Source organism: Corythoichthys intestinalis, chromosome 10, assembly GCF_030265065.1.
Source record: "Corythoichthys intestinalis isolate RoL2023-P3 chromosome 10, ASM3026506v1, whole genome shotgun sequence".
NCBI classification, from domain to species: Eukaryota; Metazoa; Chordata; class Actinopteri; order Syngnathiformes; family Syngnathidae; genus Corythoichthys; species Corythoichthys intestinalis.
The window spans coordinates 5,654,865-5,679,238 of record NC_080404.1 but is presented as its reverse complement, the minus strand read 5'-3'; the positions used below and the strand labels follow the sequence as shown (position 1 = coordinate 5,679,238).

Genomic DNA, 24,374 nt, shown 5'->3' with positions numbered 1-24,374 from the left:
GCCGAAGATATTTTTCTTTGATTGCACCAGGTTATATGTGCCAATATTACCAATAAATCCATATTATTGTAAAAATTGAGTTTTATTTTTGTTTCATATTGCACGCTATATACAACGTAAGATTAGTCACCAATTTGTACGTCACTATAGACCCTACCCACCGACGTCACAAAACCACGTGCTCGCTGTATGGTTCCGCCCACTTGTCCGTCATTTTGTCTCTGTATTAGCATTGGTTTCAATTGATAGAGGAATTTAAAATGCATTTCATGGAAGACCCGGTGCTTTCTGATGCCGTAAACTCACTGGATGTGTTGCATAAAAGGCGTTATGTGGAAAAGCTTCGTTCTATACAGTCGCCAGATCCATATTTGATGCCCAAATCGATGTTTTTCGACCCACTGTCTTCGCCCTGTCTGCCTGACATCTGCTACGCTGATATTTACAATTATCTTGTCCACACAAAATCAGCCTATTCTCACGAAAATTTGAAAAACTTCCAAGAGCTTGGAGGCTTATAAATACTTTGTTGCTGGTTGGGTGAAACAGGTCCTCGTCCACGAAAATTCGGCAGGAATCTATCTTGTGCTTGGAAAGGTGAGTTACGAAATTTTCAATTCAAAATCTTTTGTTATTGCTAACATCCCCTGTCAAGTCTAATGTATTTCATGTCGTTTGTCAATGGAGTTAAGGCTTTTAATGTTTATATGGTTTAGCGATAGCACTCTCACTACATACATACGTGTATGTTGTCGGCGATTAGCCTAGCAATGATCTTAATTGTGGTTATTTGTCAGCCCAAAACCCTCTAAGTATATCTTCAATGCATCTTACCGGATATAAAATAACTACTACATAGTCTGTGGTGATTTTTTGGTGCCCAGTTTTCACGTCAAATTGCAGCCGTCCATTTCGCTCTCCTCTTTGGATCCCTCGGAATACGGTAAAACTTCAAGTCTCTCCTTCCATCTTCTCTGTTAGTGCAACCAACAGCCACACACGCCTTCACCATTTTGATTATTAATGTTAAGGAGCAGAAAAGCACGCCGTAAATAGGAGGAATGTACGTAGCCGTAACAGGTTAACACTATGTTTTGACGGACAATTGGGCGGTACCATTCAGGAGAGCGGAGTTGTGACGTCACGTGGGTAGGGTGTATTTGTAAGATTGCCAACGGCATCGGGTTGACAGGTATGTGTCGGCAACGGCAAATGTATGGCTTCCGCTGATTGTAGTAAAACGAACTATCGGCCTGATATGCATTTGGACTGGAGAGCGTAAAAATAGTCATTTCATTTATATCGGACATCATTATCAAGTAGTATGCCCTGTATCAGCCTATGGTGAATCTACTTAGTTGGGGTGAGCAGTTTGAAATGCAACAAAATCTGATTAATATACAAAATATGGACGCATGGGTTGGATTGCATGTACTGTATGGGTTTTTTCGCAGTACACTGTGACGAAATGGTGGGCGAAAAATATGGGCCCCTTGGCATTATTTTGCTTAGGGCCCCCAAATGGCCTGGGCCGGCCCTGAATGTTAATATCTAGTTAACTAGTCTCTTCATCACTAGTCACCCGGTGTCCCCTTTCCCCCCTCCCCTCTGGGGAGGGGCTATTTTCAGCTGCAGCCTTCGGACTATCCGGACTCCTGGCTGGATGGACGTCCTCGTTGCCACCCCAGTCTCATCTTTCCAGATGGACCTCTTCTTGTTCCTTTACTCTACTGAATCTTTACAGACTGTAACCCCGTCTGCTAATTCTCATTAGCAGTCCTGGTGCATCCTGTCTATCAGTCCTGGGAGTGGATCTCTCCTGACTGTGGTACTCCCCAAGGTTTCTCATTTTCTCCCAAAGAGCTTGGAGTTTTTCCTTGCCGACGTGGAGGGTCCAAGGATGGGGGATGCCCAGGACTTGAACTTTATTCATCTCTGTTTACTTCATTTGCTGTTTCTGACTGGGCATCATATTGCCTCTGCAAAGCCCTTTGAGACAACCTTGTTGTGATTTAGGGCTATAAAAATAAAATTGAATTGAAATTAATCCCTGGCTCGCAGTCAAAGTGCCAGCTTTTCCCACTTAAAATGGATTTGGTGTCTATCACTGACAATGACAAATTAATCCAGATGTACACAAATATACACACACAGTACATTAGATATCATTTACAGCAGGGGTCCCCATCTGCCGGGCCGCGGACCGGTACCGGTCCCGGGCCGCACAGAAATAATTTAATAATGACCGCATTATGGCTGAATTAACCCTGTGCCCCTGTTTAACACACCAATACCCCTGTCTACTCTAGATATAATACTACGGGATAGAATGTCATAATAGAAATCCATTGATTGGACTGCTAGCAGTACATCTTGTTTGTGTATATAATATATCTATGTGCGCTTGTCCTCGATAATAACGTATTGCTAGGCCGTGGGCACAGCACATTTGTTCCGGGAAATAATTAGCCCCCACACGAGCGAAGATGACTGGAAAACAGACGTCTTTGGAGATGTTTTTACGGCGAAGGAGTGGATTCGTGACCCGTTTGTGAATAAACCGAGTAATTCCAGCATGTCTGTGCAACAGGAAGATCAACTTGTAGAGATCGCAAATGATGTACATTTGAGACAACAACTATCCCGAGGTTCTGGATTAAAGTCATTTTGGAATATCTTGACATCGCTACAAGAGCATTGAAAACCTTGCTCCAATTTCCAACATTGTATCTTTGTGAAGCGGGCTTCTTAATTAATGTGTAATGACAAGGCAAAGTCGTTAATGGTGAGAGCGGTGTGCAGTTGTTGGGTGCAGCCTACATGGCAGGATGTATCTGAGGAGAACTTTTCTACAAGTCCTTCATTGATCAAACATAAGTTAATATTCCTTTCTTTCAAGTTTGTAGTATTTACTTTGGAATCGCTGCATTGGCGCATTTTGCGGCTATGTTTAACGTTACGCGCATACGCAGAACCGCATCGTTGCAATTTTTGATGGGTTGCATAATTTGTCAGAACACCGGTCAGTGAAAAAAAAAAAAAAAAGACCCAAATAACACCGGTCCGTGGTGCAAAAAAGGTTGGGGACCCCTGATTTACAGTATATATTTACATTACTAAAATAAACATTGCAGAACAGAAAAAATGTCTTTCGACAACAGTCAAGATTGCTCATTTTATGTCAGGAATTTGGGCAGGCACGTGGTGTGGACCCAAACGCAGGGAAACCAAAATGCAGCAAGGCAGGTGGCGGTGAACTCAAAAAAACATTTTAATAATTACTAACAAAAACACAAAGTACAACCAAAAGGACTGGGGATCAAAAAGACAATGTTCAAACAAAACATTCTTAATTGGAGGGACTGGTACTCGAGGGCTTGGACAGGACTTGAAATTGACAATGATGTAACAAGGAGTGAAAAGAAACAGCTTATATACACACACGCGCACACGGGGTAACGAGATGAGGAACAGCTGGGTTACACATGAGGATGCAGGTTGGAGTATACACTAGGAGGAGGAAGAAACAGGTGAAATCAATAGGCAATCACACTAGGAGGGAACCAACTTCAAAACCTAACAGCACCCCCCCCCCCCTCCCCCCCAAGGGACGGATCCCAGACGTCCCAAAGGAAAACAAGGTCCCAAACACGGCGACCAGAGGGGGCCCGGAACAGAGAGCGTGGTCAGCCCATCAGGGTTAGTCAGGCGGGATGTGGGGCGATCGTACCGGTCAATCAGGCGGGTGTTTGGGGCCCCAGACATGGGGCGAGCACACTGGTCGATCGAGCGGGCGTCCGAGGTGCCAGACGTTGGGGGACGGCACGGGTTGATCAGGCGGGCGTCCCGGACGAGGTAGGGCTTGGTCGTTCATGCTGCCAAGCTGTGGCAGGAGGCGTGGCGCAACGTCGTCGTCATCGTGAGGCGAGTCAGGCACAGAGCCGTCAGGAGGACCCCGGACGGAGCCGTCGGGAGGACCAGGCATGGAGTCAGAGTCGTCGTTGTCGTGTGCTGGCGGGACAGCGTCTGGGTCGTGTGCTGGCGGGACAGAAGTGGGGAGCCGGCGCGGGCACCGGACTGCGGGGAGCCGGCGCGAGCACCGGGACGGAGGCCAGACGACGACGTGCTAGGACGGGCAGCTTTGGCGTCGGGACCGGCAGCTCGGGCAATCTGGATGTCGGGACGGGCGCTTCGGGCAGCCTGAACATCGGCGCAGGAGGCCGGGACGTCGGCGTGGGAGGCCGGGACGTCGGCACGGTAGCTTCGGGAAACCACGACATCAGCTCCGCCGCATACTGTTGGCGCAGACGACCACGCCAAAGCTTTTGGCGAGTGCCTTCAGGTGGCCGGGGCGGCAGAACAGCCTCATTCGGCCGCAATGAGCCTGGGCGACCCCGCAAACCATCCCGGGGGGGGGGTTCCCGATAGATGGCCCAACGGGATCCCAAGTAGGAGTCTTTGGCCAAAAGCTCCGAACGGGACACAGAATGAGGAGGGTGGAAAGAAAAATGCTCAAGGGAGACGGAGGGCATGAAATCAAATTCAGAGTCGGAATCGGAGAGAAGATCATACAAGTTATGATCTTCCTCAAAATCAGAAAAATCAGCCCAAAAAAACGTGTCGAGGTAAAACATAATCGGGGAATGGGCAGACCGTCGTTGGTGAGAAAGCCGGTGCCAGATTTTTCCCGCTGTGTCGACAGTCGGTTGCGTCATTCTGTCAGGACTTCGGGCAGGCAGGTGGTGTGGACCCAAATGCAAGGAAACAAAAATGCAGCAAGGTAGGTGGCGGTGAACTCATAAAACATTTTAATAATTACTAACAAAAACACAAAGTACATTCAAAAGGACTGGGGATCAAAAAGGCAATGTTCAAACAAAACTTAATCGGAGGGACTGGTACACGAGGGCTTGGACAGGACTTGAAATTGACATAGACAATGACGCAACAAGGAGTAAAAATAAACTGAGAACTTATATACACACGCAGACAAGCGGTAATGAGACAATGAGGAACAGCTGGTCTACACAGGAGGATGCAGTTGGAGGATACACAAGGAGCAGGCACAACAGGTGAAATCAATGGGTAATCACAGGAACACACTAGGAGGGAACCAACTCAAAACCCAACATTTTATCATATGGATGCCAAGTTTTTTTTTTTTTTTTCAGTTTATGTTAACCAAAATACCTACATGTTATTTGTTTTCAACCTTATTTTAAACTTCACAACTGATTTGCGAAAAATGGCAAATAACATTTGGATGTTTTTTTTTTCCTCAATAAATTTGAGGTATCAGATCGGGACCCGGTCATGGCAGATTCTCAAGATCGGGTTACTCGGATTTACATGGAAAAGTATGTGATCCGGACAGCCCTAGTAAATACTCTTGTGTTTACTAATAATTTAAATACTGCTAGATTTACTCCAATATGTATAAAGAACAAATATTGCAAACGAAATAGAGTGACGGAAATACTCAGATTTACTCAAATAGCACTGTGGAACCCAATTTTTGGGGTGAGTTAGACAGCTGTTGTTAACAAATATTTTGATGTTTTTCCTCTATCATTTCAAGTTTTTGGCAACTATAGCAGGGGTGTCAAATGTAAGGCCAGGGGGCTGGATTGAACCCCCTGGCGGGGTTGTTCTGCCTGACGTGCAAGTTGTAGTTCATCCTGTACATACAGAATCACATGCTTTTATTTTGACATTGGCGCCGTAAAACCAGATTTTTTAAAATCTGTGTGATCGTGTGTTCTTGTGCACTACTGCACATGGCTCACTTTGAGTCTGCAGTCACATTCGTTCATTCACCCCCTCCCAGTCAAAATGGATTGGACGTCTAGCTCCTTCAATGAGTTTAGCAGCCCAGAAATGCCTGAAAAATCAATGAATGACCGGAAAAAAATTGAAAATTGTATTTATATATCGCAACAGTCATGTAGGCCTATTTTTCTAAAATGCAGATACTTAAATTAGCCATGTTTGGCCTTGATCTTTTTGTAGTAAGCAAGTTTGTGCCTACAGGTAGGCTCTAGATTTAATAGCTTTACCTTTTCTGTTGTAAATAAACAACCTTAGTAAGGGGGGGGGGGAAGAGAGCATACGGTGGTAAAGGATAGTTTGTTGAAACAGGAGAATGGCAGAATTGTTGAATCAGGCAATGCACACAAGAAAAAAGTGTTGATAAAAAAGCTACCTCTGGATCACGGCTCTTTTTCAGCTCTCGATACTCAAGCCATCATTTAACTGAACATCTGTATGTTTTTCCACATCTTTACCAGTCATTTTCGGACACAATTGGTAGGTTTAGCTCAGTAAACCTTTTGTTCGTACACTGTATATGTGCATCTAGCATGAGGGACAAACGCGAGTTTGACCCCCCCAGCAACAGTTGCTAACGTCATGATGAGCAAAGGTGACGTGTTATGTGCAGTACACTATTCAACTGTAAGCGGTGTTGTTTTTGGCAGGCCTTTTAAATATCGTCTTAGTCTTTTGGACAATAATACTTACTAGTTTTAGTCATATTTTACTCATCACAAAATGTGTTAGTATTCGTATAGTTTTTGTTGACGAAAACCTAAGACTAATTTCGTCTAGTTTTAGTCATTGTTTACTAAAATGTTTTCATCTGCAAAAAAAAAAAAAAAAAAAAAAAAACTAATAGTTTCCAACTATTTTAAATGAACATTGACACACGGACACATCTTGTAGCATTTACAAGGGTTAGGGTTAGACACATCTTGTAGCATTTACAAGGACAACGCCAACTTGGTGATAATAAACAAAATAAAAAAATAAAAATAAAAAATACTCCCAATAGTTTCCAACTATTTTAAATGAACATTGACACACGAACACATATTGTAGCATTTACAAGGACAACGCCAACTTGGTGATATTAAACACTCAGCAGGAAAACAGTACATTATTTTCAATTAATTATCCCCACCTGGACACCGTGAACGGAATGTAAAAAAAAAATTGTCCGAGAGCTTGAGAGGATCGCTGTTAGCATTTGGCTAATGTTAAAGCGAATGCTATGCTAGCACTACGACTTACATTGTGATCACTCGGCACTTACCTTTAATGGCAAAAGCAACATTGCATATTCTCTCTGGGCAAGATAAGAAAACAAATCTTACCATGTGTACAAGCCTTGAAAGGATAGGACACTGGCAAGTTGGGGTTGGTGTGTGCAGCATGTCACATGAGTGACACAACCAGACACTGTTACTATGCATGCCAATTAAACATAAAATGTCACATGTGAACACTTGACAGAAACTATCGCACATTTTGGTTTGTTCTCGTTTCGTCCGACAAAAACTGGCACTCGTCTCGTTGTTTTTAGCTTGTAATCGTCTCGTCACCTTCATGAAGAAAAGTTTGTTGAAGAAATATTTTCATTGTCGTCATCATTGATGAAAACAACGCTGCGTCTTAAAATTACGTAGAGTGACATAAAATGAAATCATTGCCTGCCATTGAAAATGATAGTAGACGATCCAATTCACTTCTACAGGAAGGACTGGCTGTGAATGCCAATTTTCCAGTTCCACTGATAGCGCTCGATGTCCAATCCATTTTGACTAGGAGGGGCGAGTTTATTTTCTCCAGGGAGTTTACTTATTTGGCCAAAATTAAACTAATCTGGCACACATTAGATCTAATTGCCATAAATCTGGCCTGTAGACCAAAATGAGTGTGATTCCCCTGAACTATAGGATCCCCATTACCTTGAAAAAAAAATTTACTGTAGTGTGCGTGTTTTAAAAAGTGCGTATGACACCAAAAAGCATGTTTATTTCATATTTCACGCGGTATTTTATGCTCCTGAATGAAATGGTCCGCTTGGATATGTGTGGAAGCGATCATTTTATTTATTCAAATTTTGAATTCCTTGCCATGAAAATGAGTGACTTCCGGCTTCAGTCTCGGGTTGAGGACGAATGTGAATGTAACGTCACCCAGGTCAGCATCTCATAATACAGCATTGTGGATTCAGCTGATTTTGCGGATTCATTCGTTTATTTTTCGCATCACGCAAGCTAAACGGCTACAGAAAATTGTTGCTGCACCAGGGAGAGGCGTGAGAGGCTTTTTGGGTTTCAAAAGGTTCCCGTTCACCGCGGATATTGGCCAAAACAAGCCCATTCGGCTTACGAGGAAGTGAGTAAACATTGTATTTTGTATTATGTCAAATACTTGGATCATCGCACACTTTTTAAAATACGGATGTGGCTGGCATTTTGTGGCTGATTGTCCACCGAAAATGCCACTCGGGCGACAACCGGCGGCTTGTCACCATTATGGAGTAATTTTGCCATGTCGCCCTGACTAAATGCATTTTTAATATTTCATATTCCATTTAGCACAAGACTGTTATTTGTCATGACCATACTATTTATTTAGTAATTGGGGGAAAATACTTCGATAAAAAGACCATCCTGTAAAAAAATTGGAGAAGAGAGACTGAAACAATGACATTTAGCGGCTCTCTTCATCGCATTTTCCTTGTTCATTAATTCCCCCTCAGTGGGCTGAATTCTAAATCAGATGAAACCGTGACCCTGCCGATGTCATCCTCCGGTTAGGGACGCTAGAGCCCTATAATGGTAGGCGTGGCTAAACAGCAAATTAAAAGACTAATTTCTCGTCATCTGCGCTTTGCAAAATTGTTGTAGTCGAACCATCTCAAAATATGATTCTAATTCACATAATAATGCTATTTTAGACTTTCTTTTATCCTGTCGTACGCACTTTAAGAAACAGGCATGACCAAAATGTTTATTTTGGCAATGCCAGTTTAAATTGACCCTGAAGGTCAACTCAGGGGCTGAAGTAAAACATGCTTGTCTAACAGGCCTAGGTTCATGCAGATTCTCCTCAGGCAATCAAAATAGAGACAAAAAACTTGCGTCCACAGAAGTGGAAACATTTCTGATAATTGTTTGGTCTAGAGGCCCCCCCCCCCTCAATTGTAACCATATTCTTAATGCTGCAGCTTGAAGCATTCCTTTCAAACCTCATAACAGTGCTAGTACCTAATGGCTTCAAAATGGGTCAATGAATAAAAATGTTCCTTGTTTGCAATAGACTTTCTTTCTGTACTTGTCCTTAGCCTCTCTTAGAATCAGAATAATCTTTATTGGATGTAAGCTACAGGCTTCACACGCAGGTCGTTGCTTGGAATGAAGAGACGGACGATTACGTAATCATAATAAATGAGAACTTAAATATTTTGAGCACTTGAAGAGCATCAAAACATCTGCTGAATATTCTGGTAAAAGCTTTAGTTTACTGTCAAGACCCCCATCAATAATTAAACCTGTTTCAGAGATGACATTTCTCATGATAAACATAAACAACCATTTTTATTCTTGCTGTAATTTCATAAACAATCTACAGCCCATGAAAAAACAGAGCAACAGTTGCCATTTTCTTTTCAAATGAGTGAAAAGCTAAAATAACTCTTACGTATTATTTCATTGGTATGTTACATTGCGTAAAAGACAAAGAAATAAAATCATTTCTTCCTGCAGTCTGAAATGAAGAGAATAGTGTCTTAAATAATCCTGAAGCACAAACATTTTCTTCCATATTTGCAGAACAGATTCCAATATTTGCTCTTTAATGTCAACCTTTAGAAACTTGTAAATGAAGACTCTTCAGTCTATTGCACTTAGTATTATGAGGATTGCAAGGTTGAAACTGTGAAAGCGGATGCTTTTTGATTGAACATGAAGAAGACATAAAGGTGAAAATATTTACACAAGAAACATATAATGCCAACACCCCCAATGAATCTTTCACAATGTGGGATTAGCGTCACTGTCCATGAAAAAGTCCATAGCTCTATCTCATCTGGTCACACACCGGTATAGAGCGATAGGAAGTAAATGTACAAAAGGAAAATCGGATATATGAGAAGAGGCTTTTTTGTTTTAAATTCATCTCCAACAAGCAGTGACGCCGCGCTGTAAGCAGCCCAGAACACTCCAAAAAGCTGGAAGAGGAGCAGACAAGAAGAAATGACTTTTCGGATGACAGTTGTTTGGTACTTCAACATTATGTCGCTAGGCCTGTCGCGATAACAATATTTAGTATGCAAAACATAGTCTTATAAATTCTTGCTGATATGCGATATTACTCTTGGAATTTCTCACATTTTTGCATAAAATCCCTATCAAATGTGATCTGATCTGTGTGAAAATCACACAGATGAAAATACAGTGTCTGCTTTAACCAAAACCACCCAAACATTTATAGGTTTTCATATTTTAGTGAGAATAGCATGCAAACAATGACGGGGGTGGGGGTGGGGGGTTTAAGTAAGTGAACCCTCTGCCTAAGGAGACTTAAGGAGCAATTGTAACCAATTTTTACCAAGCAATTTAAGTCAGGTGTGTGCTCAGACACTGATTTAAGTTTAAAGTTAAAAAAAAAAAGAAAAAAAAAAAAAAAGTAAAAGTAAAAATTGTCTTGATGAGAAGCATTGTCTGATGTGCATCATGGCTCGATCAAAAGAGCCGTCTGAAGACCTGCGATCAAGGACAGTTGATTTGTATAAAGCTGGGAAAGGATACAAAACCATCTCTAAAAGCCTGGATGTTCATCAATCAACAGTCAGAGAAGTTCTCTACAAATGGAGAGTTTGGCACTGTTGCGCTTCTCCTAAGGACTGGCTGTCTTGCCTGGAACTCCAGACTCACCGCTGTTCTGGCGATAGAGTCTGGCGACTGTTTGGCAGATCAAATTTCCAGGGCAGAGCAAGCCACAGCAAACAGACAGCAGAGTGGCCCAATCAGTGAGTGGCGGACGTGACGTTGGTAAAGCGACAAGAAACTCTAGCGTTGAAATAAACATACGAGGAGAGCGGAGAAAGGAGAAGTTTATTCAGCATGGCTAGCGTGAGAGAGATTGTTGGTTTTAGCGACTCGACGTGTTTATGGTCATTTAAAACTGAATTTACCGCGGATTGGAACATATTCTCGGCTCGTCCGTTCGCCGTCTGTGTTGTTGTGGAGACGACATCCGATGCGCAAGAGTGACGTTGCTCCTTAAGAAGATTGCACGCAAATAAACGAATCTGATTGCACGGCTGACTTCGTTCAGGCTCGAGAGGCCATTAAGGAGCTGGGTCGCAGACTCTTCTCATGGTATTTGAAAAATACAGGGAGAACAGTCTGGGCGTGCCAGGCAAGTGGCCGTCCACCAAAAATGATGGCAAGAGTTCAGCGCAGAATACTCAGAGGGGTAAAAAAGAACCCTAGAGTGTCTGCTAAAGACTTCCATAAATCACTGGCACGGTCCAGTATTTCTGTGCATACTTAAACTACAGGTATATGTAAAACTATAGTCATGGAAGGACTCCAAGGAGGAAGCCACTGCTGTAGCAAAAAAAATAAAAATAAAAAGCATTGTTGCTTGTGTAATGTTCGCAAAAAGGCACTTGAACACTTCCCAGAAATTTTGGCAAAATCTTTTGTGAACTGATGAAACCAAAGTTGAATTGTTTGGGAGTAAAACACAACATCATGTGTGGAGGAAAAATGGAACAGCTCACCAACACCTCATCCCCACTGTGAAGCATGATGGAGGGGGCATCATGATTTGGGGCTGTTTTGCTACCTCAGGGCCTTGCAATAATTAATGGAAAAATGAATTCCAAAACTTATCAGGATGTTCTGCAGGAAAACCTTAGGCCGTCTGTCAGACAGTTGAAGCTAAAAAGAGAATGGGTGCTGCAACAAAACAATGATCAAAAACACAGAAGTAAATCAACTTCAGAATGGTTTCAGAAGAACAAAATACACGATCTGGAGTGAAGTCAAAGTCTGGACTTGAACCCAATTGAGATGCCGTGGCATGACCTAAAGACAGCGGTTCATGCTAGAAATCCCAGGAATCTGGCTGAACTACAGCAGTTATCTAGACAAGAATGGGCCAAGATTATTCCTGATCGATGTGCCAGACTGATCTGCAGCTACAGGAAGCGTCAGGTTGAAGCTACTGCTGCCAAAGGGGGGGGGGGGGGGGGGGGGGGCACAAAATATTAAATGTGATGGTTCATTTACCCCCCCCCCCCCCGTCATTGTTTGCACGCTATCCTCATTAAAATATGAAAATCTATAAATGTTTGGGTGGTTTTAGTTAAAGCAGACACTATTTTTTCATCTGTGTGATTTTGACAAAGATCAGATTACATTTGATGGTGATTTTATGCAGAAATGTGAGAAATTCCAAAGGGTTCAGATACTTTTTCATACCACTGTAAATTCAAAAAAATGAACAATTACAATGTATTATCTTGTGTATAATCATTTGTAAGCTATATTTGTGTAGCATATGAAATAGGTGAGAGAACCAACATCACTTTTGTTCTCTGCCAGTTAGAGCCCATCAAAAGCGTTGTTTTGATCCAAAATGAATCATTATGGCCTGCAAAGTGTGGATGTTAGCAAATTAGAAGCCAGTTTTCAGATTCAATTCAGAATTGTCAATGTCAATCAGCAGCACTTTATTTGAATGAACAGGAACTTTGTCTGATTTGCGTACTGACAAATTCTTTTTCTGTTTTATACTCATAACCTTTATTAAAAATTAACATGTTTTATGTATTTAAAACAGTACAGTTGTTGACTACAGTTAAGTCAGGAAGCTGTCATAAAATATTATTTTTGAAGTAAATAGTCATCCATTTTGTCATCTCTGTTACTTACAACATGCCTCAAACAACTTCAAGTTAAATTGTAAAAGTAATTGAAAAAAAACATTGCGACATTTATCCGATTCATCATTGAATTAATATTCTAAACTAGGGCTGCACCTAACGATTATTTTTAAATAATCGTTTGTTGCAACACTCGTGTAGAAACTGAAATATGTGAGAATAACTGCGGCCATCTGCGCTTACATGTTGAACATGACGTGCTTATTTTTTAAATTGCCATCGGAAGTGTGAGTTTAAGCTCTACACTTGGTTCATAGTGCACTTGTCTTGTATTTCTTTTAACTACAAATATCGCAATTTGGAGAAGACTGCTATTGGGTGACTGCAGGCAAAAGTGGTTTGTATAACGATGCATTGTCTTTCACCATTAGCCTCAATGTAGCAATGCTAACGTTGTACAACACTTATTCTAGATGCGTTTTCTTATTTTCTATGTCTGAACTTCAGTTATATGGTGTGTTGATGACCAATAAACATCGGTGAAAGGAACTGGAGTCTCATACAAGCAATGGCTGAAGTTTTATCACGCACGTGTGCCGAGTGCACGCGGCACACACAAATTGCTGCTAGCAGCTAGGAAAATGACCGACCTCATTTTTATTCATCGTGCGACAAATTGACTTATTGCCTGTCGCGACAGGCTTATATCTCACTAAATGAGGTAGCCATAGCGTTACAATCATAATAACTACGGTATTCCGACATGAAATCCTCTTTTGCAAGTATGAGAGCACGTGAATGTCACTGACTCACTTTGATAACAGTAGAAATCACCTCAAAACCTCCGATCACAAGAAGCAAAGGGGCTATAACAATTAGAGGAAGGAGGGAATATCCGATCACTCCGAGAACCTGACCGTAGGAAACCTGCGCAAAACAAAACTCATTAGACAAAATAAAAGGTATAGCGCCTATAATCTAGCTCAACTTACCTCACCGCCAAGAACACGAGCCAAGAGAAAAATTGTGAGTGATCCAAAAATCCAGATTGTGATGATCCAGGAAACCACCTGAGAATACAAAATTAAGAAGTCTCAAAGTTCATGTCTTTGTGCGAGGCTACTCTGGTTTTGTGAAACCGGTTAAGAAGTTTCTAACATATGTTGTTTCACTTATATTTTTGGAATAAAAATGCCAACCTGAACTTAGACCATCATCTAATAATCTCCTCACCCTGAACTGTCCGTAGATGGAAATCATAGAGAAGAGGAGCACCACAGCAAGAGGGCCCCAGAAGTCCGGGTTATCTCGGACCACCTGTCTGTTGTACCCCAACGATGGCATCGGCATCAGCACGCAGCGGATCTTGTAATAGATGTCCTTCAAGTCGATGTCCAGCTCATCTCTAATGACACATACAGCATCACGTGTCTCAACAAAAGAGTTACATTCATGGATTCCCACACCAATCAAATGCATTAGGAAAAGTAAAAAAAACTGCAAACATGGTTTCCCCTAGAGCCATTGACAGCAATGGACGTCCAATCCATTTGAACTGGGAGGGTTGACAACGAATAAACATTTCCTCATTTGGTGCAGTCCCTGTTTTTGGGAGTCTATCATCGTCGATGGCAGTAAACTAACGAATACATGGCTTATAAAAACATAACAGTCATGATTTCAAAATTCCTGTCAACAGTACATATTTACGGTGGGCTTCTCTACCTACAGGATTTGCAAGTTTTCTGGGTTGAAAATCCTGCCTCAAAGTTAATGTTTTTACTTGCCCAGAGCCGGTGTTGTGCATGAACGTGTTCAAAGAAAGAACGATCGTTTATGAACGCGTTCCTATTTTGGGCGAATGTGAGCTGAACGCATCATATTTTTGTCTCATGAACGTTACTGTGAACGCGCTCATTCTAGCAGTTTTGAGCGGCGTTCATAACCTCGTTCACTGTCAAGTACTGGTGTTGTGCAGCAAAGAACATACGTGGTAGCCTATATGGGATGTCAACTTTTTTTTATGCACCGTAACTCTTGCGCACATCTCACTAGATATCATATAACAGAACAGTGATTTCCCCTATCACCCAAGTCTCATCCCATTGGCTGTGTGAAGCCAGGGTGATCATGGGACACGTACCACATTCATCAGTTCAGAGTTACAGCCTTTCTGACAAAACTGCAGATAAAGCCATAGGCTAAAAACACTATGAAAAAACCCCAAACCTTAATAGCGGATAACTATCCAACCTGGCAAGTCAAGCTGCCTGAGGCTGTTACAGCTATGTCGTTTTAGCAAATATGGCAGCTTTTGCTCCCGAAGCTTTTATGGCGGCGAATAACCATTCCTTTACATTCAGTTAAACTTCGTTTAAATATTATCCAAAGATGCTAAACAAACAAGTTGCATCATGAACATACTTCTGCAACATGAATACGGCGTAAATAAATGCTTAAAGGAGATAGGGTGAGAGAGAACTTTTCTTCGTGCGTGCATGACCAAACATAAGTATATAATTCCTTTATTTATGGAAAGTTTTTGGTGATTATCTTGGAATCGCATAATTTGTGGCTGTTTGTAATGTGATGCGCAGTTGCAATTTCTGATGGGATACAAAATCTGACAGAACACTGGCCCAGTGCTAGAGGTGGGAATCTTGGGGCACCTAACGATTTGATTACGATTCAGAGGCTACTATTTGATTATGAATCGATTATTGTCCCCCCCACTTTTAATGTTTCGTACATTGGTTCCAAAATTGTTAAAAAATCCTCTCAGGCAATACCAAACTACTATTTCATTATCAAGTTAACAGTTCAAAACAGTAAATAAAATACTCAAGTCCCCAGTCTGTATCAGCAGCTTTAAACCTCATTCAATTAATCTAATGTTGTGAATCAACTGTTAAAGTTGTTAAAATTGTTCCTGTTATTCCATAATTTCCCTTCTGTCTACTTTTGACAGGGGAAAGTTTTAAAACTGTTTCATCACTTAAAGATATTCAAGTCAAGATTTTGCCAATTTAGGAGTATTTCAGATAAAAAGTTAATTAGATTCGCTACAACACAGCCTTCCAGAGAAGTCTACTGCTTTTGATGGTGGCTTTACTAGCGCCGGCAAGTCTGTCATTTCGCATCTAGTTCTATATATATGTGATATCTACCGTAGCATTATGTGGCCGTATGTTTGTAGCAACTAGCACTGGGCGTTGTTTGTAACGGCCGTCAGACGCAGTCAAGTATTATTGTTTTGACTGTGTTTTAGTTCCGCATTACCTGGTATAATTAAATGATCAGAATTTGGATGTTTGTGAATCGTTTCGAATCTTCCACGGCCGAATCGCGAATAATATAAGAATTGGAAATTTCGCACACCTCTATCTATTACCAACATTTTATTTAAGTGTGTTTTACAAACCAGTCAATAGCGACGCAGAGTTGAAATTGAATATGAAGATGAATATGATAGTTTCAGTGTTTAGGTCTATAAAATTGCTGTCTGTGGTTCTAATATCAACTCTGTCAATAATAGCTTGTAGCAATTATTGGGTAGATGAAAGAACTAAAAAAGTTTAAATAAATACATAAAAAGAACTACAAAAGTTCATTTTTTTGAACCATGAATTTTAGTTCAAAATTTTGAATTATGAACTGAACAGTTCATTTTAAAATTTGTGAACTGCAATTTGAACTAGTTCACGTAGAAAATGAACTTTTCCAACATTGCCCGTAGCCGTTAACGGGAAGTTGAGTTTCCCTGCCGTTATCTATCCACACATATAAAACCTGTCACAATTCAGTATCGTGCAGCGCACTTTGCAGTAAATCATTTAGAATCATGAATCATCAGTTTAGAAAATGGCCAGATTGACGCCGACATTGTTTGTTAGTACAGCTTTAAGAAAGATCTCGACTTACAAAAGAGGTTTGCTCTCCTCGCCATCATCTTCCTCCACCTCCAGCAGCCAACCATACCCTCGCTGTCTAAGGAAAGCCGTAGCGTATGGATCTCTGCCACCATCACTGCCCATATTCAGCTTGATATCAGGGGTTTCAATTGTGCCACTGAGCTCTGTAGAATACAGGGTTTGTTTAAAATACACTTCAGGTCTTAAATGAGAAAAAGCAATACGACTGGAACAGCGACACAAGAAATCCGATTCATTTCCATGCAGGACCCTTTACCAAAAAGGATAGGTAACAGTAACATGAGCCTGTTTTGGGGGTTGGAACCCAAACATGAACATACATTTCCAGAACGCAACGTTTCCGTGAAGCACGTACCGAGGCTTAACTTCATTTTGGGAAGGTTCCGAAAACGAAGACATCCAAAGCTTCGTTGCCCAGCTGTACCACGTGATTGCTTCAGGGAGGGCTTTAGATTTTGCATTGTGGTTCGACTGCTCGCTACAGTATACAAACACCTTGGGCTACATTCAAAATGTGGGTGTTAGAAGGACAGTTGCGATCAGGTGAGTTTGGATAGTTGCGAGAGAGTGAAAGGTTTAGGATAGAGTAAGGAGAGAAGGAGTAGTACAGTGGTTGATAGGATGGAGAAAGAAAAAGGACTTTCTCTGTGTGGAAAAACTTGTTTTTTTAATAAAACTGAATAAAATCCCCACCATATTGTAGCTACGTCAATGTCCAAATTACACAAGCATAAACTGTGCCGTTTTACACCATTTTATGCCAGTTACACAAACACGTTTACTGTTCCCTCTTTGATGTCGCTCAAGGCATTTTCAGAAAAAAACACATTGGACAACCTGCCGTACCATTTATGGAATAATATTCCACACATACACACACGCACTATATTTAATAAAAAATATTGTAGGTTTTACTTCATGAGTGACCTACTGTATGTGGCCGCTCCTCCTACTGGACCCAAAAGTTCACAAGTTTATATGTATAATTTGTTGTAAGAAGATATTAGGGGGGCTACTTCGCATTGCTGATTTACAGGAGACATCGCCATATCATATATTTTTATGACTGTTGTTCTTGTTTTGTATGTATAGGTCCTTTTGTTTTTTGGTCTTTTGTTTCAGAGGGTACTGTACTCTCATGCATTATGGTCACAGAGTTTATGAGTGTGATCACATTGCTGAAGGTGTATGCCAAATTTAACTTCTGTGACTTGAAAACAATAAAAGAAATGTTGAAGGAAACAACTTATATCCATATGTTATAACCTATATACATAGAGGATTCGGTCAGATAATATTTTGCAAAATATTCCTTCCCAAGAGACAATCTCTCTCTCTCTCTCACACACACACGCACGCACGCACACAAATCAACGAATCCCTCATGAGGTTACTTGGACGATAACTGACTGATTATACACTTAGTCAGTAGGTGGAACCATGCACCCATGAAGCTCCTAGTAATAAACACTTTCACGAACCATTTGGCCCGAGTGGTTCAATGCCTCCTGAGGCTTTTATCTCACCGTCACTACGGAATAGTACCGATGACACCTTTTATAACAATCCAATACGGCGCGCTGTCGCCCAATAATGCCCAGTTTGGCCTCCTGCTCTCGGTGAGACCCGACTAGCATTAGCTTACCTTGCGCCTCTGTCGAGGAGACAAATGTAAAGTCTCCGTTGTTTGGAGAAAACTGCATGCTTTCAGATGGGATGCGCCAACTTCAGAAAATGAAATAAGCTGTCATTGATTACCGCACTTGGTGGCGTTTAACTACAGCATCTTGTTTTCGTTCGCTAGATTCTGCAAACAAAGCGGAAGTGCAAGGGATGCTGGGAAATGGGACACGTACTATGATGCGTTCACGTCTTTTGGACTCAGTGTGGAAATTGGAATGACTTTGCCTCACTAAAAACAGTACAGTATGTGCTAAAACCTTTATGAAAAAATACGTTTTGGCGAAATGATTATTTTTTTTACTTTTTGCCCCCAATCTGCACTGTGATTGTTTACATTACTGTATGTATCCAATGAAAACATGTACGCATATAATCGTTAGTGTGGTATTCCGGCAGTATTGACATACTATATTTCAGGCTAGAATCCCAGTTGTGTTTTCTTTGGGTATCTTCCGCTCTTAAGAATAAAAAAAGTTTACACCAATCATCTCCAGAGCAGACTTTTTGTCATCACATCAAACGGACCAAAAAAAAAAAAAAAAAAAAAATAACCTCAATCGAGTCCTTAAAACCCCTTTATTTTTTTATTATTATTGAATAAATAAAAATTAAATAACAATACACCTCTTGTAAAAAATGATAATGATTAAAAAGATACCGCTAGGTGGCATTTTAAAACACTCCAGAAAACCCTTCACTGATCAAACTGTGATAATTCTATGTGGATAAATTAAATTCGCACCAAAAATAATATACATTAATAATTAATTCATGAATAAATTGAAATATTACCCCGAGTTAAATAAAAATCGAACCATGACTGAAACTAAAAAGCTGGGAGGGATAGGATCACTAGTGACATCATACTTGACCCCACCTCCTCTGTAGTTTTATCCAATCGGAGCCGCTTTTGCTTGGGTGACACTTTGGCGCTAAAATGAATTTGCTTTCAGTCTTTTGCTTGTGCATTCTAACACGTCCTGAAGCTAGACGACACCGACAAAAGGTATGCTGTGCTCGTTAGCAAAGTGTTTTTGCCACTTGTGTCGCTCTCCCTTCTTGCACGTCTATTTAAAAAAAAAAAAAAAAAAATCACCGAAAACAGTCCAGGCACGTAGCAACTCACACTGGCGTCGTTCTCTTCATTCCTTGCATTTGTGAAGAAATCACTCTGACACGGATGGCTATTTCCGTACATTGTAACTCTTCAACCGATAATCCTGCGTAATATGGCACGATTCGTTAAACGATCCTGAAAACGGTCACCGTTTGTTTCACTGACTTGTCACATCCTATTTATACTGTACGACTACTACTACTACTACTACTCCAACATGTCGGATACAATTTGAAATTTGTCCTAACACAATACCTCGCGGAAAGAAAATGCCTTTTGTGAACGCTACTGCATTTTACATTTACATTTTCCGTTAACTTTCCTTATATTTTCCAGAAAATGGAAAAAAAAAAAAAAGTAATTTATGTTTCAGTTGCTGAAAATGGGCATCCCTGGGCTACTGCAGTTCATCAAGGATGCAGTGGAGCCGATCAATGTGAAGAAATACAAAGGCAAAAATGAAAAAAAAAAAATGTAATTTATGTTTCAGTTGCTGAAAATGGGCATCCCTGGGCTACTGCAGTTCATCAAGGATGCAGGGGAGCCGATCAATGTGAAGAAATACAAAGGCCACACGGTGGCCGTAGATACATACTGTTGGCTCCATAAAGGAGCGTTTTCCTGTGCCGAGAAACTTGCTAAAGGAGAACCGACTGATCAGTAAGTCTATTGGAAAGTAATATATATGCATATATTTGTATATATATATATATATATATATATATATATATATATATATATATATATATATATATATATATGTGTGTGTGTATATTGTATATGGCGGAAAACACTCAGGTGACTTGAAGTTCTGCTCTGAAACCCCCAATTTGGCCATATTTCAAAATTGTCCTATGTGAATGTGAGATACATCATTGGAAAGCTTAAATCTCCATTATTTCGGTGAAGAAAATTTTCAACAGGAGGACATTTTTTTTGACACCTTTAAAGTAGGTTAAATCAGGTGAGTGAAAAATAGGGATACTTTTAGGGGATAATTTCTAATACCATAATATTTCAATTTTTGCAGTAGGCTTTTAAAATATTTTTCAATTATGATTAAAGAATGTGAATGCAAGATACTGAGAATAAAAGGCTCCATATGCATAAAGGGAACATATAAATTTGGGTACATAACAGTATCTATTCATTACATCTATTCATCTATTCTAGTATCTATACATTCAAGACACAGCTGTGGATGGCCACAGCCGGACTTTGTGGGGATTTTATGGGTCGAACACGGTTATATAACAAGGGTCGCGACGCAGAATTCCCAGACAACAAGCAGTGGTTGAGACTTTTTTTTTTTTTTCAAATATTTACCCTTTTAAATTTTAAACTTTTTTATTTTTCTTTGTTTGGATTAATTATTTATCATCTAAGATATCAGGGGAAATGCAACAGTAAAAAAATATATATAATTAAGCGGTAGTTATGAGGTAAATATCCAGGACTTATTTATAGAGACTATTTTTTTTATTGTGACGTAATTTGTTTTAAATGGTTTAAAATATGCGAGTGTTAATTATTTATAAAATTAATGATTCTAGCCTAAAATGATAGACGCTTCGAATAATGAATATAATTACTTACCTTCTTTTTATGGCTGAGTTGAAACAAAAGCGTTTGCGCAGTGTCTGTAAACGGGAGTCTCCAGGGTAAAACGGAAAAATTAAAAATTGCCCGGGTGCATGATGCGCCATGAAACTGCCATGGCAGCACATAGACATATTGTTCCATCAAACTCAACAGTTCTTTTGACTTAAAATACAAAAGTTTATTTTAAAGAGCGGTGCAAGAGCATAAACTGCTTTTTCAGCCTTGTCTGTTTTCCACCATATATATATACAGTGGGGCAAATAAGTATTAAGACAACCACTAATTTGTGCAAGTTCTCCCACTTGAAAATATTAGAGAGGCCTGTAATTGTCAACGTGGGTAAACCTCAACCATGAGAGACCGAATGTGGAAAACCCCCCAGAAAATCACACTTTGATTTTTAAAGAATTTATTTGCAAATCATAGTGGAAAATAAGTATTTGGTCAATACAAAAAGTTCATCTCAATACTTTGTTATGTACCCTTTGTTGGCAAAAACGGAGGCCAAACGTTTTCTGTAACTCTTCACAAGCTTTTCACACACTGTTGCTGGTATTTTGGCCCATTCCTCCTTGCAGATCTCCTCTAGAGCAGTGATGTTTTGGGGTTGTCGTTGGGCAACACGGACTTTCAACTTCCCTCCACAGATTTTCTATGGGGTTGCGATCCGGAGACTGGCTAGGCCACTCCAGGACCTTGAAATGCTTCTTACGAAGCCACTCCTTTGTTGCCCTGGCTGTGTGTTTGGGATCACTAGCCACGTTTACATGCTGACTTTTATTCATACCGATTCAAATCATTCCGAATGGAAATTTCACATCAGCTGTTTACATGTCACTTCATCTATTCCAATCCAGCGTTTACATGTGACTGCCTTTATTCCGAAAGGACGTTTGACAATTGCCGTCTGACATGCGCAGATTAATCAAAACAAAGCGTCACGTTGCAAAACATGGAGATCGATCGTCAGATCAGCTGCTGTTTTAACTTTTCGAGTGGAAACAAAACTTCAGAATGATACGCCTGTGGTGACCCTTTATTATGACATAATTCACCCACCGAACTTGGGTGTGGGAGATGTTGTGCGTCACAGTCACGTGACACAAGGACTTAAGAGCCGTGTGCGTTCCGGCTGAGTTAGCAGAGTTCATAGCGAGTTACAAGAGCCACATGAGCCGCCGAGCACGGCAAATAAGACTCCACCCAACGCCGTTAATTTAAAAAGTTGTTTGGGTGCGCTGTGCGTGTGCTTGGAAGCCATGTTGCAAGTTACGTTATTTGCGTCACCAAGTGACGTCACCACGTCAGTACGGAGCATGCGCAGAAAGAATGCAACCAGACACCATTCCGCTTCCCTGTTTACATGATATAATTTTGCTTCTAATCGGTTTGGGAAAAGGAATATTCCACCCCTGTGAATCGGAATGAAATTCCATTCGGTTTGGGCCTGTTCATTCCGAATGAGGTGTTTATATGGAACACATTTATTCGGTTTGAACAAATATTCCGATTGTAATTGGAATATTTGGCTCCATGTAAACGTGGCAACTGTCATGCTGAAAGACCCAGCCACGTCTCATCTTCAATGCCCTTGCTGATGGAAGGAGATTTTCATTCAAAATCTCCTGATACATGGCCCCATTCATTCTTTCCTTTACACAGATCAGTCGTCCTGGTCCCTTTGTAGAAAAACAGCCCCAAAGCATGATGTTTCCACCCCCAGACTTCACAGTGGGTATGGTGTTCTTCGGATGCAATTCAGTATTCTTTCTCCTCCAAACATGAGAACCTGTGTTTCTACCAAAAAGTTCTATTTTGGTTTCATCTGACCATAACACATTCTCTCAGTCCTCCTCTGGATCATCCAAATGCTCTCTAGCGAACCGCAGACGGGCCTGGACATGTACTTTCTTCAGCAGGGGGACACGTCTGGCAGTGCAGGATTTGAGTCCCTGGCTGTGCATTGTGTTACTGATGGTAGCCTTTGTTACTGTGGTCCCAGCTCTCTGTAGGTCATTCACTAGGTCCCCCCCTCCGTGTGGTTCTGGGATTTTTGCTCACCGTTCATCATTTTGACGCCACGGGGTGAGATCTTGCATGGAGCCCCAGATTGAGGGAGATTATCAGTGGTCTTGTATGTCTTCCATTTTCTAATAATTGCTCCCACAGTTGATTTCTTTACACCAAGCGTTTTACCGATAGACCCTACCCACCGACGTCACAAAATCACGTGCTCGCTGTATGGTTCCGCCCACTTGTCCGTCATTTTGTGTCTGTATTATCAATGGTCTCAATTGATCGAGCAATTTATAATGCATTTCATGGAAGACCCGGTGCTTTCGGATGCCGTAAACTCACTTGATGCGTTGCATAAAAGGCGTTATGTGGAAAAGCTTCAGTTTATCCATTCGCCAGATCCATATTTGATGCCTAAATCGATGTTTTTCGACCCGCTGTCTCCGCCGTATTTGCCTGACATCTGCTAGCTACCCTGAACTGTACAACTATCCTGTCCACACAAAATCAGCCTATTCTCACGAAAGTTTGAAAAACTTTAAGAGCTTGGAGGCTTATAAATCCTTCGTTGCTGGTTGGGTAAAACAGGTCCTCGTCCACGAAAATTCGGCAGGAATCTATCTTGTGCTTGGAAAGGTGAGTTACGAAATTTTCAATTCAAAATCTTTTGTTATTGCTAACATCCACTGTCAAGTCTAATGTATTTCATGTAGTTTGTCAATGGAGTTGGGGCTTTTAATGTTTATATGGTTTAGCGATAGCACTCTCACTACATACATACGTGTATGTTGTCGGCGATTAGCCTAGCAATGATCTTAATTGTGGTTGTCAGCCCAAAACCCTCTAAATATATATTAAATGCATCTTACCAGATATAAAATGACTACTACATAATCTGTGGTAATCGTTTGGAGCCCAGTTTTCTTGTCGAATTGCAGCAGCCCATCTCGCTCTCTTCTCTCCGGGTCTCTCGGAATCCGGTAGAACTTCAAGTCTCTCCGTCTTCTCCGTCGATCTTCTCTGTTATTGCAACCAACCGCCACACACGCCTTCACCATTTTGATTATTAATGTTAACAAGCAGAAAAACACGTCGTAAATAGGAGGAATGTACATAGCCGTAACAGGGAAACATGATGTGTTGACGGACAATTGGGCGGCACCAGTCAGGAGGAAGGAGTTGTGACATCACGTGGGTTGGGTCTATTGCAGATTCAGTCTTTCCAGCCTGGTGCAGGTCTACAATTTTGTCTCTGATGTCCTTCGACAGCTCTTTGGTCTTGGCCATAGTGGAGTTTGGAGTGTGACTGACTGAGCTTGTGGACCGTATACCGATAATGAGT

At 41.0% G+C, this 24,374-nt stretch overlaps 2 protein-coding genes across 4 annotated transcripts in view; one reads left to right on the top strand and one right to left on the bottom strand.

The window, feature by feature from the left end:
- Window positions 1-9,364: 9,364 nt before the first annotated feature.
- yipf4 (Yip1 domain family, member 4) lies at window positions 9,365-18,454 on the bottom strand. 2 transcript variants are annotated; one of them, XM_057848479.1, is made up of 6 exons: window positions 18,260-18,454; window positions 16,604-16,757; window positions 13,916-14,087; window positions 13,675-13,752; window positions 13,496-13,609; window positions 9,365-10,015 (listed from the first exon to the last, which is right to left on the bottom strand). In XM_057848479.1, the coding sequence occupies exons 1-6, from the start codon at window positions 18,315-18,317 to the stop codon at window positions 9,878-9,880; spliced, it is 714 nt and encodes a 237-aa protein (XP_057704462.1). In that variant the 5' UTR covers window positions 18,318-18,454; the 3' UTR covers window positions 9,365-9,877. The 2 variants fall into 2 exon arrangements, with proteins under 2 accessions (XP_057704462.1, XP_057704463.1); XM_057848480.1 differs by having other exon boundaries at window positions 13,517-13,609.
- A 740-nt stretch (window positions 18,455-19,194) lies between these two features.
- The window catches only part of exo1 (exonuclease 1), a 37,550-nt gene continuing 32,370 nt past the window's right edge, over window positions 19,195-24,374 (top strand). For both annotated transcript variants that reach the window (XM_057848555.1, XM_057848554.1), the window contains exons 1-2: window positions 19,195-19,303; window positions 19,905-20,074. In XM_057848555.1, coding sequence (XP_057704538.1) covers window positions 19,235-19,303; window positions 19,905-20,074 — 239 coding nt within the window. In that variant the 5' untranslated portion in view covers window positions 19,195-19,234. The remainder of the gene's footprint in view (window positions 19,304-19,904; window positions 20,075-24,374) is intronic.

Excerpts from the sequence above, each read along its gene's own strand:
- yipf4 (XM_057848479.1), bottom strand. The coding sequence starts at position 18,317 with ATGCAGTTTTCTCCAAACAACGGAGACTTTACATTTGTCTCCTCGACA. Across the intron at positions 16,758-18,259 it reads CTCCTCGACAGAGGCGCAAG|AGCTCAGTGGCACAATTGAA; the intron begins GTAAGCTAATGC and ends TGTATTCTACAG. Across the intron at positions 10,016-13,495 it reads TGATTTCTACTGTTATCAAA|CTTTTTGGAGTGTTCTGGGC; the intron begins GTGAGTCAGTGA and ends CTCCTCTTCCAG.